Genomic DNA, 18,179 nt, shown 5'->3' on the forward strand with positions numbered 1-18,179 from the left:
TAGCCATGCAATGTCAAGCTGTTTCCTATAATCATAGGTATCAGGTTGAGACTGGACAGATTGCTGTATTTTTTTAGAATGATGCTCTGACGCAGGACTCTGTGGAAGATGCAAGGTGTGAGATTAAAGCAATTCATATTCAGTAGTCTAACAAAGCTAGGTTTTATTTCCTCAGCTTCTAGCAAAATTCAATTTTAGTTCTGTACAGTATTTAACTTTCATTAATCTCTTTGGGCTTTGCATTTCATGCTTCAAATAAATTGCTATCTGAGACTGACTTCAAATATGCCTGTCAAATTATCTAGCATTTAAACAATGCCTTTTCATCTCTAAACACACTTGGATTTGAACATCTACTTCGTGTTGGACACTTGTATTGAAATGAGTTTGTTTATATAGCTGTAGATATTTATTTTTCATTCTGTTGGTAGAAAAACAGAATTGCTGAGTAACATAACGGTTGCTTATATAATCTATATGTACTAGATTTTTAAAATAAAGATTAATTCATAGGTGCCAGAGATTAATTCATAGGTGCCAGAGCCTTAGATGTCACAACAACTAAAAAAGAGAGCTGATAGTCTTGCTTTCTAATTTTTCTCTTCATCTTTAAGATGGTTCCATGGGAAGATCTCCAAACAAGAGGCTTACAATTTGCTGATGACAGGTACTTGTATTTCAGATGGAAATACAGTGATAGTGGAATGACACAAAGTAATCCTGTTTATAACAGACTGCAGCAAAACCTGTTTTTTCTGTATGAACATATGAGCATCAGACCTGTGGTTGCTACTACATTGGAAAAAAACCTCATGGCTGAGCATTGAGTATTTTTTTATGTTCTCAAGTACAGTTAGTTTCATAGTTCTAATTGAAATAGTTAAATATTTTTTTATTTTTGTAATATATATATAAATAAAAAAATATCTTGGGCTTCATCAAAATGCTGAGGAGAAAATACCATTACGTACTTATGGGAGAATGTATTATAAACTTTTTTTAGTCTCCTCATAGAGGAAATAATTTTTAAAATGAAAACATCAAGATTTCTTCTGTCAAATAACATACTTTAAATATGAGAACAAAAATCTCTAGGTTTTTTTGAAAACATTGTCAAACCTCCCACATGCACACCATATGCTCTTGTAAAGAGGTGGCAAAAGTGGGGACAGGTTGTCAGCTACAGCCAAATGATTTTGCATTAACTTTGGCAGTTTAGTACTACTTCATCCCATTTGGGTGAAGAATGGGGATTGCTGTTGGAACTTACATCAGACTTTCTCCTTTAAGTGTGCAATTCTTGCTAATTTGTACAGAAAGAGCTTTGATAAGAGCTCATAAATGACACTAAGGTAAGTAACAGTGAATAACTGTATTATGATATCTTTTCAGTTGGTCAGGTGTGCAGTTTTCTTGTGAGGCCTTCAGATAATACACCTGGTGATTATTCACTTTATTTTCGGACCAGTGAAAATATTCAGCGTTTTAAAATATGTCCAACATCAAGCAATCAGTTTATGATGGGAGGCAGATATTATAATAGGTAAGTTTTAATAGTTGTGTGTATTTTATACTTCTGTAAAGAATTTGTATAACGTATTGCTGATAACTTACTGATATGATCATAAGATTTCAGTATTTCTTAAGAATATACTGAGTTTTAACTAACTTGCTTAGTTGTAACTAAGCACATTCTAAAAACCTTCAAAAGCTTAAGTGTAACTTGTTTCTTCTGAAGTATTTTTCTCCTTCTGTAAATTATTTTCTTCACCCTATAAATTGGATTATGATATGTAATTAGGAGAATGCTGTGTTGTCTTGGAAGCTACTATTTATAATAGGGAGTTTTGTGTATATGAAAGGGGAAAATTAAAAAGTTAGTTTTATCGGAGACATTCAGTAGGGATTTTAAAGTATAAATAATAGAAATGGGTATTGACAAGAAAGGGAAAAATTATCTTCATTGTTGAAAAAAGTCATTAAATTAATCACCTTAAAACATGTGAATGATACTTTCATCAGAAGTGCAGATCACTTCATTTAGAGTGATGAAACTTGGGATGGGTTTGTTTTGCCATGGGTATAAAAATATGGTAATATGTACAAAAAGAAATGACAAGAGATAAGTTTCCCCTTTCATGGGAGAAGCTATCAATACAGCTCCATCCTTGAATCTGTGACAACTCTATGAATAAGATTATCAAGACTTCTCAGTAGTGAAAACTCACCTTTCTCTTTTGAGACCATTGCCTGTCACATAATCAGAAATTTTCCAGACTTGTTCACCTAGAACCAGGGCATTCTTCATCCCAATAGAGAATTTATCTCACTTCCAGCTTGGCTTCTTAGTGGGTAGAGATCCAGCAGCTGGTGTGTCTGAGAAAATGTCAAGGTCTCCTAACTAAGAAGTTCAGTGGACTTCTTCATATGATTTCAAATGGATGATGGTTTGAGACTAAGCAATTGGAACCTTATTAACCTATGTATATCCCACACACAGGCTGCTTGAGTACCTTCTACATTAATCAGTCTGGCCTCCAGACATCCTCATTGAAAATCAAGCTAGCTGCAATGTCAGCCTTTGATGAAGGTAAATCCTCTTTTGCCCATTCTCTAGATATATGGCTTATTAGGAGGATGATAGGCTAAAAACCCACACCCTAGGTGTTGTCAAACTAATTAGCAAATTAGTGGAAGTCTCATTAGTTTCAAATGGCTTTGCAACATTAGATAGTATAGCTCCAGAAGCTTACTGCAATAAGTTATTACTTTAGGAAATTAATTTCCCACTGCTGGATTCACTTGAAGTGTATATATAAAATATATTTACCTAGAGAAGATTCTTTCCTTTACACTGAATGGAAAACAAGATTAAAAGATGAAGCATTGCTAAGTTATGATAATATGCTTTTAGAGGATTTTTTGAATATTTTGGTACCTAGGTTGCAAAGATCTTCCTCAGTGAGAGAACTGCTTGGCTTTGAAAGACTCCTAGTTTTATTTGAATGTTTTGGGGAATTACTAATATACTCCTAGGCTCAAATTCTGTCCAAGTTAGTATTTACTGAAAGTTGATAAACTTCTTGGAAGTTCAAACAGTATGTAATGCAAGATAATGATGCAAAATGAAGGTGGTAACTGCCCCAAATTATTTACTGTAAGATCTACTGCAGAGGACAATAAATAAGAAGCAGGAAAAAATGAATAACTTTCTGTGGGCTTTTTAATTCTTGTACTGGTTTATTTGTTATGGACACTGGAAGAAGGAAGTCTTTAAATATATGAAGACTAAGGTGAATTGTTGTATGGAACAATCAGAAGTGGCTGAAAAGCATCAAACAACATTGAATCCAGAACAGAAACATAGGAAGTATGAATTTATGCAAGATAATGAAATGATTTATGAGCATTTCTTGGAGCAGAGAGAACATCTGTTTTTCTTCTTTATAACTTATCTAAAAACGTAGAGTTTGTCTTCAAGGTGAAAAACTAGAGGTTGAAGAAGTGCTGCTTGTTTAAATGCATCTGTTAAACAGTTTTCATTGATCTTTTTTATAATAAGCTATTTCTTTAAATGATCTGAAGGTATCTGCTTTAAATCTGATACTAGTATTAGACTGGAACTTTAAAAAAAATCATCCTTGGTAGTATTGTTGTTTCTCTTAATAGTCTTCTCTTGCTGTTTTAGTGATTGTAAGTGGGATTAAAAAATGGATAAAATAAAGCCAATCTGTTCTTTGTTTGCAGAGAATTGATTACAGTTATAGTCACATAAATTATAGACCAAGATTTTCCATACAAAAGTAAGAGCCTGAAGAATAGTAAGGAAACCAACTCAAAAGTTGACTATTGTTTTATTTCCCAGGTAATTTGAATATCCAGACATGGGACTGGAAGGTCCACAACCTATATAAGCAATGCTATATCTCTGCCTATATTCCAAAAGCAAGCCAAAATTATTCTGGGTGATCATGGGGAAAAATTCCTGGGTACATCTCAGGAATCTAGTGTTCTGTGATGCATAGGAAGACTACTTTTTCCACTAACCTTTTCCCTTTGCATGTTCTCCCACCATTCTGTATATAAATTGCTCAAAACTTCTATTGATGAGTATAACTAACAGACTGTATTTACACTCTCATATGGAGGTCTGCTTTCGTTATTTCTTATTCTTATATCATCTCTACAAAACAGCCAATCTGTAGTCTTTTAGTTGTCTATTTGAAGGTCCTAATATACAGGAAATGTTAAATACATATTGAGTGAATTATTTTGACTATATAATGAAATAGTATTTTCCCATGGACTTCAGTAAAGCATGTAACTTTTGTGATCTTTCTGTTTATTCCATGGATAAGATAGACAGGTGACTACTGGAGTAATATCTACTTTTTCATGTAAAAATTGGCAAAGTCCGTTCGGGGAGGGGGGGCAATTTTACTAACTGCGTATCATGAAATCTCAAACAGAAAATATATGCTTACTAGCTTGTGGCCACACCATCCTGAACATGCTCTATTTCATCTCAGAAGCTAAACAGCATTGGGCCCAGTTAGTACTTGGATGGGAGACTGCTTGGGAGTACTGAGTCCAGGTGTTGAAGGCTTCTAGCAAAGGGCCATGAAGATGATGAAGGGATTAGAGTATCTGTCATATGAGGACAGGTGGAGAGAGCTGGGACTGTTCAGCTTTGAGAAGAGAAGGCTGGGGGGGCAGAATCTTATCACTGTGTATAAATACCTGATGGGAGGGAGCAAAGAAGAGAGAGACTCTTTAGTGGTGGCCAGTGACAGAAAAAGAGGCAGTGGGCACAAATTGAAATACAGAAAATTCCATCTGAACACAAACCACTTTTTTTTTTTTTTCTTTTTTTTTTTTCTTCCCTTCCTACTGTGAGGGTGATCGAGCACTAGAAGAGGGTGCCCAAAGAGGTTGTGGAGTCTCCATCCTTAGAGATACTCAAAACATGACTGAACAAGGTCCTAAGCAATCTGTTCTTGTTAACCCTCCTTTGAGATGGGGACTTGAACTAGATGATCTTGGAGGTCCCTTCCAACCTCAACTATTCTGTGAATAACTTCCATGTTATACAGGGTTTTTTTGTTCAATGTGGTTTTTTTGTGGTTTGGTGGGGTGTGGTTTTTTGTGTGTGTGGTGTTTTTTGTGTGTTTTGGGGGGGGTGTTGTTGTTTAGAATAGTTCCAGTTAGAAGGGACCTACAGCGATCATCTAGTCCTGGGCTGACTAAAAGTTTAAGGATATTACTAAGGGCGTTGTCCACAGACAGGCGTGGGGCATCAACCACCTCTCTAGGAAGCCTGTTCCAGTGTTTGACCACCCTCTCAGTAAAGAAATGCTTCCTAATGTCCAGTCTGAACCTCCCCTGGAGCAGCTTTGAACCATTCCCATGTGTCCTGTCACTGGATCCCAGGGAGAAGAGATCAGCACCTCCCTCTCCGCTTCCCCTCCTCAGGAAGCTGTAGAGAGCAATGAGGTCGCCCCTCAGCCTCCTTCTCTCCAAACTAGACAAACCCAGAGTCCTCAGCCGCTCCTCATAGGACATGCCTTCCAGCCCCTTCACCAGCTTTGTTGCCCTCCTCTGGATGCATTCCAGGACCTTCACATCCTTCTTAAGTTGTGGGGCCCAGAACTGCACACAGTACTCAAGGTGAGGCCGCACCAGTGCTAAATACAGCGGGATAATCACCTCTTTCGACCAGCTGGTTATGCTGTGTTTGATGCACCCCAGGATGCGGTTTGCCCTCTTGGCTGCCAGGGCACACTGCTGACTCATGTTGAGCCTGCTTTCAACCAGCACCCCCAGATCCCTTTCTGCAGGGCTGCTCTCCAGCCACTCCTCTCCCAACTTATACTTGTGCCTGGCATTACTCCATCCCAGGTGCAGAATCCGACATTTGTTCTTGTTAAATTTCATGCCATTAATCATAGCCCAATGCTCCAATTGATCTAGATCCCTCTGCAAGGCCTCTTGTCCCTCAAGAGAGTCAACAGCACCTCCCAGTTTGGTATCCTCAGCAAACTTGCTAAGGGTGCATTCAACTCCTGCATCCAGATCATTGATATTGAACAGAACTGGCCCTAGGATTGAGCCCTGAGGAACACCACTGGTGACTGGTCGCCAGCCAGATGTATCCCCATTCACTACAACCCTTTGAGCCCTGCTGTTCAGCCAGTTCTTCACCCAGCGCACTGTGAACCTGCTCATCCCACAGTAGGACAACTTGTCCATAAGGATGCTGTGAGGGACAGCATCAAAAGCCTTACTAAAATCCAGAAAAACTACATCCACTGCCTTCTCTTCATCCACTAGGCAGGTGACCTTATCATAGAAGGATATCAGATTAGTTAGACAGGACTTTCCCTTTGTGAACCCATGTTGACTATGCCTGATGATTGCATTATCCTTTAAATGCCTTTCAGTAGCATCCAGTGTGAACTTCTCCATAATTTTTCCAGGTACTGAGGTTAGACTAACAGGTCTGTAGTTTCCTGGGTCTTCCCTCACGCCCTTCTTGTAAATTGGAATAACACTGGCTAGCTTCCAGTCAGCGGGGACCTCCCCAGACTCCCAAGACCTTTGGAAGATGATCGAGAGGGGTCCTGCCGTAACATCTGCTAGCTCCTTCAGTACTCTGGGATGAATCCCTTCAGGCCCCATGGACTTGTGAACATTCAGCTGATACAGCTGGTCCCTTACAATTTCAGTGTCCACAAATGGAAAGTCACTGTTCCCACACTTGTGGTCCTCCGACTCCGGGGACCGGGCAGCCCAAGGTCTATCAGCATTATTAAAGACTGAGGCAAAAAAAACATTGAATGCCTTTGCTTTTTCTTCATCCCTGTTTGTCAGATGACCATCTTCAACAAGTATCGGTCCAATGTTTTCCTTAGACCTCCTCTTGCTATTAACATACTTAAAAAAAGCCTTTCTTGTTGTCTGACACAACACTGGCCAGTTTCAACTCTAGTTGAGCTTTGGCCTTTCATGTCTTCTCCCTGCACATGCGAACCACGGCTCTGTACTCTTCCTGTGAAGCCTGACCTCACTTCCAGAGATCATAGCATTTCTTTTTCCTCTTGAGCTCCAAGAGGAGTTCCCTGTTCAGCCTAGCTGGTCTTCTGCCCTGCTTGCTTGACTTGCGGCACAATGGGATTGCCTGCTCCTGTGCTTTTTTAAAAACTTTAAAAGGTTTTTAAGTTTTAAACCACCTTTAAAAGGTGGTTCTTAAGAACTGACCAGCACTAATGGACAAAAAGCTCAAAAGCAGATTCCCAGGGGACACTGCTAACTAGCTCCCTGAGTAGCTTAAAGTTTGCTCTCCTGAAATCCAGGGTAGCAACTCTGCTGGCCTTTTTTCTCATTACACTGAAAGTTTTAAACTCAACCATTTCATGATCACTGTGGCCAAGACAGCCACCTACCATCACATCCCCCACGAGTCCTTCTCTATTCACAAACAACAAGTCTAGGAGGGCATCTTTCCTAGTTGGCTCACTGAGTACTTGTGACAAGAAGGTATCTTCCACAAACTTCAGACCTGCTCGTCACAGCAGTATGATATTCCTGGTTGATGCCTGGGAAGTTGAAATCTCCCATAAGGACCAGGGCTACCGATCCAGAGATTACTCCTAATTGCCTATAGGATAACCCATCAGTGCTTACATCCTGGCTGGGCGATCGGTAGTAGACACCCACTACGACAGCTGCTCTGTTTTCCATCCCCCTGATCCTCACCCAGAGGCTCTCAACCACATCATCCCTAACTGTAAGGGCTGTACAGTCACACCTCTCCCTTACATACGGTGCAACTCCTCCACCTCACGCCTGCCCTGCCTATCCCTCCTGAACAGCCTGTAGCCCTCCATCCCAGCACTCCAGTCGTGGGACTCATTCCACCAAGTCTCACTAATACCAAAGACATCATAGCTCTGGGAGCTGACCAACTCTTCCAGTTCATCCTGTTTGTTTCTCATACTGCGTGCGTTGGTGTACAAGCATTTCAGATGTGCTCCTAAGCCCTCAGTGCTCCCTGGAGCAGCATAAATGTTCCCATTAGCATTGCCACCCTCAGGCAATGCCATGACAACCCTTGGCTTACCTTCAGCTCTCCTGTTGGGATCCCCTTCTCCCATCAATTCTAGTTTAAAGCCCTCTCAGTCAGTCCTGCCAGCTTATGAGCAAAGAAGTGTTTCCCCCATTGGGACAGGTGGATCCCGTCAGGCCCCAGCATACCTTGTGTCTCAAAGACTTTTCCATGGTTATAAAAAACAAAGTTCTGGTGGAGGCAGCAGTCCTGTCTTGGGCACACCTGTTTCTTCCAAAGCCTCTCCCCATTACTGGGAGGACTGATGAAAACGTTACCTGTGCTTGCTTTTGGAATATAGGCAGAGATGTAGTATTGCTTATATAGGTTGTGGAACTCCTAGTCCATGTCTGGATATACAAACTAACTGGGAAATAAAACAATATTTAAATGTAAGATAGCTTCACTTCTGATTTTAAAAAGTGTGGTAGGATAGGCATGCCTATCCTACCACGTATCTCATGCCCCTTTCTCCTCTCCATCTGTTTTCCTTCTGAAATCTAACCTTCCTAAGAGAGAGTTTTCCAAAAACTTGTAAAATTTAGGAGGGGGGCAGCAGCACAGGGTGGTGTATCTGGTGATTCCATGTCAAAGTAGAAGATAAGAAACATTGACCCAACAGTTATACATTGAACAAGCTTTCAAGTTATCTTTAATTTGAGAGATGAGACAATTTGAGATTAGAAGAAGATTGGAGTTGTTGGAAGCCTTTTTTAACTGAGATTAATCCATATTTTGAGAGGCTGAACAATATGGGCTTAACATGTTAATTCTTTTTCTTTATAATTTAATGATGTATAGAGTAGTGTTCTGCTTTCTGGATTCTTCACTATTTGAAATGTCAGCAGTTGAAATAACTCTTAATTCACCCATTAAGTATTAAAAGAATGATACTGCTCATGATGATGACATACTTTTAAAATTATCCAGGTAGCTAGGATCTGGGCAGCCTGATAAGCCTTATGCTAAACATTTTACAATTACTAAAGTAACTGTAATGTAGTATTGAGATTCATCTTTATTTCTCTATATCAAACCAAGTTTAACCATTCATTTTTTTAATTCATACTTATTTATACCTTCCTTGATGTATTTTGTGTAAATAGGATTTTGTTGCTGTCATAAACCCTTTTTTCCTGTCCCTTAGATTCTTTTTGTGGTCAGTCTGATTTCATGCTTTACATTTTACACGTTAGATAACTTGGATCACTTGCAAATTCATTCTCAAGTGTATTTGAAGATATGTGGGATCTTTCTGTTTGCAGTGTTTGGCTTGTTCAGTCATTTGGGCTGCTTTAGTGGTACCACAATATATGGTGACCATCTGAGTTGAGTTTGTGTGGGGGAGAAGAGGGCTAAAGAAAAAAACCCCTTAATCACTCCATCAAGGCATAAAGTCCTAGTCTATATGGTACTCTAACTCCAAAATGAGTTTTGAAATACAACTCAGTTTATTCTTCAGCTCATTTTACAACATTGGAAGAAATCAGGCAATTGCTTCTTATTGTTGAGGGATGACTCCTGTTTTTTTAACCAAGGAAGGTGTCGTGGTTTAACCCCAGTCAGCAACTCAGCACCACGCAGCTGCTTCCCCCTCCCCCCTCCCAGTGGGGTGGGGAGGAGGAAAGGAAAAAAAGTAAAACTCATGGGTTGAGATAAGAACAGTTTAATCACTAAAGTAAAAATAAAATACACTACTAACTAATAATAATAATAATTGTAATGAATGAAAAGGAATACAACAAAAAAAAAAGAAATAACACCCAAGAAAAGACAAGTGATGCACAATGCAGTTGCTCACCACCCGCTGACCGATGCCAGAGCAGCGATCCACCCTTCCCAGCCAACTCCCCCCTGTTTATATACTGGGCATGAGGTTCCATTGTATGGAATAGCCCTTTGGCTAGTTGGGGTCAGCTGCCCTGGCCATGCTCCCTCCCAGCTCCTTGCACACCTGCTTGCTGGCAGAGCATGGGAGACTGAAAAGTCCTTGGCTTAAGAGAAGCGCTACTTAGCAACAACTAAAACATCAGCGTGTTATCAACATCATTCTCACACTAAATCCAAAACACAGCACTGTACCATCTACTAGGAAGAGAGTTAACTCTGTCCCAGCCGAAACCAGGACAGAAGGAGAGGAGACATTGACAGTCAAGGTATTCTCAATTTAATGAATGAGGAAAAAATTATATAAAGCTGCTTTATTATTGATTGCCCTCATAACAAGATGTTGGCAATAGCTGTTCAACGTGCAAAATACAATGAGTGATTCCTTTATGCAGTGTGGTAAAGCTTAAATTTTTATGGAGAAAATGGCATATGCATATTGCATATCAATAAAAATTGAAATTTATTTGATTTTTAATAATACAAGTCACTTTACAAACCTGAAAAATAAAAACGTTCGTGGGAAGATTCGTTGACTTAACAAGCATACACTAGTTCATAGCTTTAGAAGAATGAGAGAGAAAAAGCAAACAAAGATGTCTTTCTATTGTTTTATTTACATGTTTTTATGATCATTTTTATAATATCCTATATCTTTCCTTTGGACAAAATTTTATCTAATTTTAATAGGCCAAAGATCTATCACATGTGCCTTATTGATTACATTTGCACACACAGCTAACAGTATATATGAAGTGAGAAAACACATAAAGTATATTTTTGTTCTCCACTTAATTACTTAGTTCTTTATTTTCAGGTTGATATTTTGTATATGAATGATTCATCTGTGTTGATGTTAACGTTACTTCTCTTTATTACAATGTAACTGCAAAAATAAGAGCAACTCAAAGATACGTTGAATTTTAGCTTGCATCTGTCACTACTTCTCTCCTGATCCTTCAACATACAATTTAAACCTGATTCTGGTAATTAGAATGCAAGCTTCCCCATAGAGGAGTGTTACTGACTGGGTAGTTAATTTAACATATCATCAGTGATTTTGAAGTGTAATCTGCATAATCCATGTTACAAAACTTTTTTATTTCCCACTCCTGTCTTCCTAGAAAGAAATTGCTTTGCACAGTTTGAAGTATCTCCCATTCCCCTTCCCTAGTTACTCTAGGACTTTGAAAATTATTACCAATAAAATAGCAATTTTCAGCCTGGTTGGAGAGCTGGGAAATGCACATGTGTTACTTGAATATGGAAAAGGTAGTGTACTCATTTGGCATTGTGGTGGGTTGACCTTGGCTGGCCGCCAGGTGCCCACCGAGACCCTCTCTCACTCCCCCTCCTCGGTGGGACAGGGGGAGAAAATAAGATTAAAAACTCATGGGTCAAGATAAAGGCAGTTAAATGAAGAAAAGCAAAGGCTGCACGCAGAAGCAAAGGAAAACAAAAAGATTTATTCTCTACTTCCCATCAGCAGGCGATGTCCAGCCACTTCCTGGGAAGTAGGGCCTCAGTACGCGTAGTGGTTGCTTTGGAAGACAAACGCCTTAATAACAAATGTGTCCCCCTCCTCCTCCTTCTCTTAGCTTTTATTGCTGAGCACGACGTCATATGGTATGGAATATCTCTTTGGTCAGTTGGGGTCAACTGTCCTGGCTATGTCCCCTCCCAACCTCTTGCCCACCCCCAGCCTGCTGGCCTTTGAGGAATAGAGTTGGAGAGACAGCCTTGATGCTGTGGGAGCGCTGCTCAGCAGTAGCCGAAACTGGTGTGTTATCCACACCTTTCTAGCTGCCAATACAGAGCACAGCACTATGAGGGCTGCTATGGGGAAAGTTAACTCCATCCCAGCCAGACCCAATACAGGCATTTTCAACAACTGATTGAAAATGTTCTGTGGAGTTTAGAATTAATACATTATGAGTATAGTTCTGTGAATTTTCTTGACTTCAGTGTATTAGTAAATTGTCATTGCTGCAAATGAGATTATGATGTTTAACACTTGATTTTTATTATAAATTTGTGAGGAAACATAGTCTGATTGCATGGAAAAGCAAATTCTCATACAGAGGAAAAACTAACTGGTTTAACATATTAAATCTTATTTTTCTTATTTGAACAGTATTGCTGAGATCATTGAACATTATAGAAAAGAACAGATTGTTGAAGGATATTACCTTAAAGATCCTGTTCCAATGCAGGTAAAACTTCATCTCTGAGCACTTGTTATTGAAGATATTGACTTAATCCTCAAATATTTATAATATAGGAACTGAATTACAGCAGAGGTATCCATGATGGTTAAACAGCATCATCCCCTCCTGAATTTTTGTTTTGAGCTTGTGTGTTTCTTTCATTTTATCCTCATATGCATTCACTTATCTAAGGCTGGCTTGTAGTAAACAGAAGATATGGTAAGCTTTGTCTGTGCTCTGGGGTGTAAATGCTCCATCTTGTGCCCCCAGCTCTGGTCCCTGATTGAACCAATGCTGTGCCTTAATACCATGTTGGAGTGGGGGGGGACTAGACTGCCCTCCATTCTTCTGTGTCTGGCGTCTTTCTTCCCCCAGAGAAAACCTATATGCACAGAAAAGCTTCAAAGATGATCAGGGGGCTGGGATTACAGGGCGTGTTCTGGAACATTGTTGCCCTGTAGCATAAATTCATCCTAAGAGACCACCAATAATAAACAAACCACATCGTCTAGTTTTTCATAAAGTTATAGCTAGTTCTAAAGTATATTTGTATACTTTGTTCCCTATCTATTCTCAAACTTTCCTGTTTTGATGGTTAGAAATTTGGTTTTAATTTCCAACCTAGTTATCCCTTTGTTAGATCTGTTTTATTAATACAAGGGCATTTCTTGTATTCTCCTTTAGTCAGCTCACTAAGCTGAGCATACCAAATCTGTTTTTTGTCTCTTCATAACGTTCTTGTAGTTGCCCTACTACCACCAATTCCAGTGTGAGTTCGTGTTTCTTGAATGTAATGGACCAGAACAGCTCAGAATACCATGTCATTAGTAATTCCTTTTTTTCTGTGAGAGTACTTACCAGATATATCCTAGAATATTATCTGTGTCATTATTGTAGCCACATTATATTATATTGTTTTCTATTGGTAAGTATCAAGTGCAAATTTTATGTTGTATTACTAGACTTATGCCTTATTATTCTGATCGTTCCTTTATTGCTGATTGGCTTGTCATCAATGCTTCCCAGTTGTCTGCTACTATTAACTCATGCTGTGTAATGTGGTTGAGATAAATGTGAGGAAATTTGAATTCCGAGGTTGATCCTTGAAAAGCTTCACCTAGTAACTTTCCTTGTTCTCCATAATTCTTTTTGGATCATGGCAATCATCTTCACTTTGGCACTTTGTATATCCACTTATGGTTCCTGTATCAATAACTTTCTCTGCGTTGACTAATTTTCCATGTGAGACTGCATCAAATTCTTTTAAGTTATTCAGATATATTTGTGACTTTCCTTTTGTTTAAAAAAAAAAGTTATTGGTGGTATAATTACATTTGGTTGTGTGTTCTCCCACATACTGTCATGCTCTGTTTTTGAAGAAAAAAATTTCAGAAGTCTTGCGTACTACTCGGTTCAATCTAATAGACTTCCTGTTTCTAATTTGAAATTTACTTTAAAACATTTTTCACTAGAACTGTTGTTTTGTACATTGTTTCTTTCATAGCTATGTTACGGAGATTATCTTGAGTTAGTAAAAATTTGGGTATTGCTTCCATTGTGAGTCCTGTAATTCCTATTATTGAAATGTTTTTTATCTTGCCTTTGTCATGTTGTTCAGAACCATAATTCTTATAGATATATGGGGGGGAAGGGAGAAAAGTAGAGTATTTAGTATGGAGCCAGTGCATATATCACTTCATCTCAATACTGTTCTCACTGCTTGACAGTCTTGCTTTTCATGTTTTCTTACGGCTAAAGAACTTTTGCTGATCAGCTGACTCGGTAAGGTCAAACTTGGCTTGGCTTTTGGCCATTCTAGCTTGGTATTTACATTTCCAGATCTTAGTTTTCTATGTGAATTTATCTTTTTTCTATTTCCTGTTTCTACTTTCTCCTATTGTTTTTTGTTAGAATGATACTCATTTAGGACATGAGTGCTAATAAGATTAGTGAGGGACTGTGCAACTTTGTGTGTTAATCATTCAATTTTAATTGTGATCTGCACCATTCTTGTTGATTCAGAGTTTATCCTTAATTACTCAGTCCCAAAAGCCTTGGTAGAAGAGTTAGAAGCTAAATAACCTTTAAAGACTTGTGTAAATTTTGCATAAAACACTGTGAAAGATGCTGCTTTCTATTTAGTGTTACAAAAATAAATACAGATGTTACTTTGTGAAAGTTGGTCTGTATTTAAACCTTATTTTTCTTCTCATATTATAATTCTGGCCTAATCATTCCACAAGAAATAGTTATATTACATTTCTGGCAAAGGTATTGTATTAAATTATATTAATTTGTTAAGACATATGAGAGAATAATAATAAAGAATTGGTAGCATTCAGTAAAATTTCAGTTGCAGCTTCATAGTGTGCAATTGTTTCACAGTGATTTCTGAGCTTAAAAAAATGTTGATTTCTTCCTTGTTTACCAGCATCAAGAACAAGTGCTTAATGATACAGTGGATGGGAAAGAAATCTACAATACAATTCGTCGCAAAACAAAGGATGCTTTTTATAAAAATATTGTCAAAAAAGGATATCTTCTGAAAAAAAGTGAGTTCTGTTTGCTTCTATGAAATGTTTTTTTCTAAAAAATGCAGATATGGATGCATATTTTGTATAGTATTGGTACTAGTGGAGGCAAAATTGAAGTGAGCAAAAGGTGGTAGAAAGCCTGTAAAGGGTATGAAAGATTCTTTTTCCTTAAGAAGTACATAAATAGAAAGACATAATACATAAAATGACATGCAATATAAAGATGTTGATTGGCAGTTCTTGCCAAAAAAATCAGAAAACAGCACAAAAACTAAGCACCTTTTATCAAAGGTAACATTTGGACTCATTAAATGAAGTACATTTTCATAAAATGTATTCATATTTAATACACAACTTGTTTAAATTTAAGCTGATCACATGGGTTAAAGAGAGCTAGATTAAAGTAAATCAGTACATTCATTGGAGACCAGAGCTGGTTTAATTTTGTTATTCCAAGTTAGGTAATATGTTTAATTTAAAATGTATATTCTGGTGTACAAGGTACATTGAGACTTTTTTAAGGTTCTAACACCGACACAGTCAACATAGCATAGAATAATTGGATTAAAAGATGCCTGACTCATCTCAATATATCCCTGAAGAATTACCATTGAGCAAGATTTTGAAGTTCCGAGGAAGCTAGTCCCTTTCCAAGTATCATGATTTTAGTTTTTCTGTTTCCACTAAAGTTGATTTAAAAAAAAAAAATTAATAATGTTTCTGCATATGATAGAGACAGTAGCTAAAACAATAAGTACCAGATAGATAGTGATCTGGATAGCAAGCAAAAGTGAGAAAGAAGGTAAGCATTTAAATATAGCCAAATTTAAAAGACGCATTCAAAGGAAATAAAAACTAGATCCTCTGAATAAAGCAAGGAAAGCATCTCTTCTTTTGAGAGTGCTAATTTTGAGAGAAGGCGTAGGGGGATGTGGTAGGGTGAGGAATCAGTTGAGAATGAACTTGAAGTGAAAATCTTTACCTAAAAGGGATAATGAGATACTTTAAATGTGCAAGCAGGAGTACTGAGTAGGTGTGGAGAGATGCACATACCTGCATACAGAACAGAAATTTAATAAAATCACTCTTCCATCTAGTAGAGTATAATAACTGGATGTTAAAGTTAGTTTTCCAAAACAGTGAGTACTAGTGCTTGTTTATGAAGGGCTGTGGTGGATCTATGATGATCAAGTTGAAAATTAAGGCTGAATGTTTTTCTAAAAGGTACTGTGGTTTATGTATGAATTAGTTGCAGAAAGTTCCTTATTAGTTGTAATTCAGAGGACATTAAACAATGAGTGATTTATTTTTGGTTTAGTCAGTGACTAAATCCACATTTTACTGATACATCTAATGTGTCTTCCAACAAACCTTGACATTTAAATCTCAGGTTATTAAAATTTTATTTTAATGTTTTTTTCTGAAACATGGAACTGGTCAAATTTTTGGATATAGATGTGTTTGGGGCATGGTTCTGATCCAAGTTTGTATATATTGTGTTCCCATTTCTATTCTTCAGTCATTCTGATTTAAGATATTGTGATGCAATCTGTTATGCTGATCAGTTGATTAGAGTTTAGGAATAATTTTCTCATGTCAAGAGAAATCTATTTCTTAATTAAAATAGCCATAATAAATTGGATCACTTACAGCATCTCACATTATTTGCAAACTGTATAGGCACAGTCTTCCCACTGATATGAACGGAGCTCATATGTACTTGCTTAATCCTGTTGAGATTAATGAAAATGTTTAGAGAACCATCTAAAATTGTACTTGAATCTGTGAAGAGGGTCTAGTTTTAGCTACATGCTGCAAAAAATTGAGTATGTATACTGATGTTATTGCTTAAGCATGATTAACTTGTACATTGTTCTTCTGTTTGTATTTTGACAAAAACCTTACTGCTCTCTTTTTTCTTCATTTACAAAATTTACATTTTCTTTAAAACAATATTGTAACTTCTTACTTGCTTTCCTTACAGGTAAAGGAAAGAGATGGAAAAACTTGTACTTTATATTGGAGGGAAATGATGCCCAGCTTATTTATTTTGAAAGTGAAAAACGAGCCACAAAACCTAAAGGATTAATAGACCTTAGTGTGTGTTCAGTCTATGGAGTACATGACAGTTTATTTGGCAGGTAGGGCACTGGCTTTTAATTCTTGTACATGCAGCAGGACAGTTAACTACTAGTTTGAGGCATATGCAAGATACAGACAATATGTCACTAATGAACAAGTTGGCCTGGCACAATAAACTTGCTTTTTGACACCTGAGCCCTGGTAACTGTCTACGTGTGTTTTTTTAGCTTTTGCTGATTGTGAAATGAAAGCATTGTGACTCTTGGTTCATATTGCATTTTATTCCATAGTTGGTGTAGATTGCAAGAGCATATGTAGACAGATTTAACTGATTAACAGTAACTTGTTAAGCCATGGCAACTTGATTGCTAGCAACTGTTCATAAACAACTTCTAGTAAGAAATTTTAGAACTTAGTCTTAAGAATTTCTCATGTAATATGATGTGATAATGATTTGGCCTTTTGCATTGTAATTTTTCAATATTGTGTATTAATTGTTCCACATTTTGTATTACAGGCATTAAAAAGATTACAAAGCAACTGTATTGAGGTTTTTAATCCTATTGAACCAGGAATTGATAAGATCAAGAATTTTGTCAGTTCCAAAAGATCTGCATTCTTTTGTTGATAGGTATTAGAAAGCTAAATTAGTTAGATAACTTATCAGTACTTTTCTATTTAAGAATCAGTAAGAATCAGATTAGACCAACATTAGACCAGTAAGTTAGTTCATATAAGCAAACATTTTACAAATTATTTTTGCAAGATAATTAGATTCAGAGATCATTTTCAGTTTCATTTACTGTACTAATTTTGATTATTCAAAATATGTCAACTGCAAGTGATGTGATTATCGGCAAAGAAGTTGAGAATCAAAACACTTTCTGATATCATTGGTAACTAAGATGAAAGAGGTCACATCTTTTTTTTCATTGTTAATTACAAAAAAATGCGCAGTCCTGTGTGATACAGAAGAAAAAGATGCATTTACTCCTACAAATGTTGTTATTTTTTCGTAACAGAAAAATGCATTAAACAGAAGCTCTGGTTATTTCATGCATCTTAATATTTATTAAAAGTATTTAATCAACTTTAAGTCTTTTCACAGAGATAATGTGAAGACAGATGTTTAAAATTAGTGGCATTTCTTAAGCTGCAAAGATCTGGTGTTCTTGCACCATCTGATTTTTATACACTTTTCAATCATTTTGAAAAATCTGCGCAACTATTGCAATGAGGAGCCATAGATATGAGAGTACCATTTAAAAAAAAATTACTGAAATGTTCCTCATGTAAGTTGGCAATTATGCAGGAAGCTTTGGTGTAGACTGTAAACAAGGAACATTTTGGTTAATGGTGACTGTC

The 18,179-nt window shown here is 37.3% G+C and overlaps 1 protein-coding gene across 3 annotated transcripts in view; it reads left to right on the plus strand.

Annotated features, from left to right (window-relative positions):
- LOC127029121 (ras GTPase-activating protein 1-like) overlaps window positions 1-18,179 on the plus strand; it is a 95,078-nt gene that overhangs the window by 43,778 nt on the left and 33,121 nt on the right. For all 3 annotated transcript variants that reach the window (XM_050914766.1, XM_050914768.1, XM_050914767.1), the window contains 5 exons: window positions 615-667; window positions 1,393-1,543; window positions 12,126-12,204; window positions 14,630-14,750; window positions 16,717-16,873. In XM_050914766.1, the coding sequence (XP_050770723.1) occupies window positions 615-667; window positions 1,393-1,543; window positions 12,126-12,204; window positions 14,630-14,750; window positions 16,717-16,873 (561 nt within the window). The remainder of the gene's footprint in view (window positions 1-614; window positions 668-1,392; window positions 1,544-12,125; window positions 12,205-14,629; window positions 14,751-16,716; window positions 16,874-18,179) is intronic.

Source organism: Gymnogyps californianus, unplaced genomic scaffold, assembly GCF_018139145.2.
Source record: "Gymnogyps californianus isolate 813 unplaced genomic scaffold, ASM1813914v2 HiC_scaffold_80, whole genome shotgun sequence".
Lineage (NCBI taxonomy): Eukaryota > Metazoa > Chordata > Aves > Accipitriformes > Cathartidae > Gymnogyps > Gymnogyps californianus.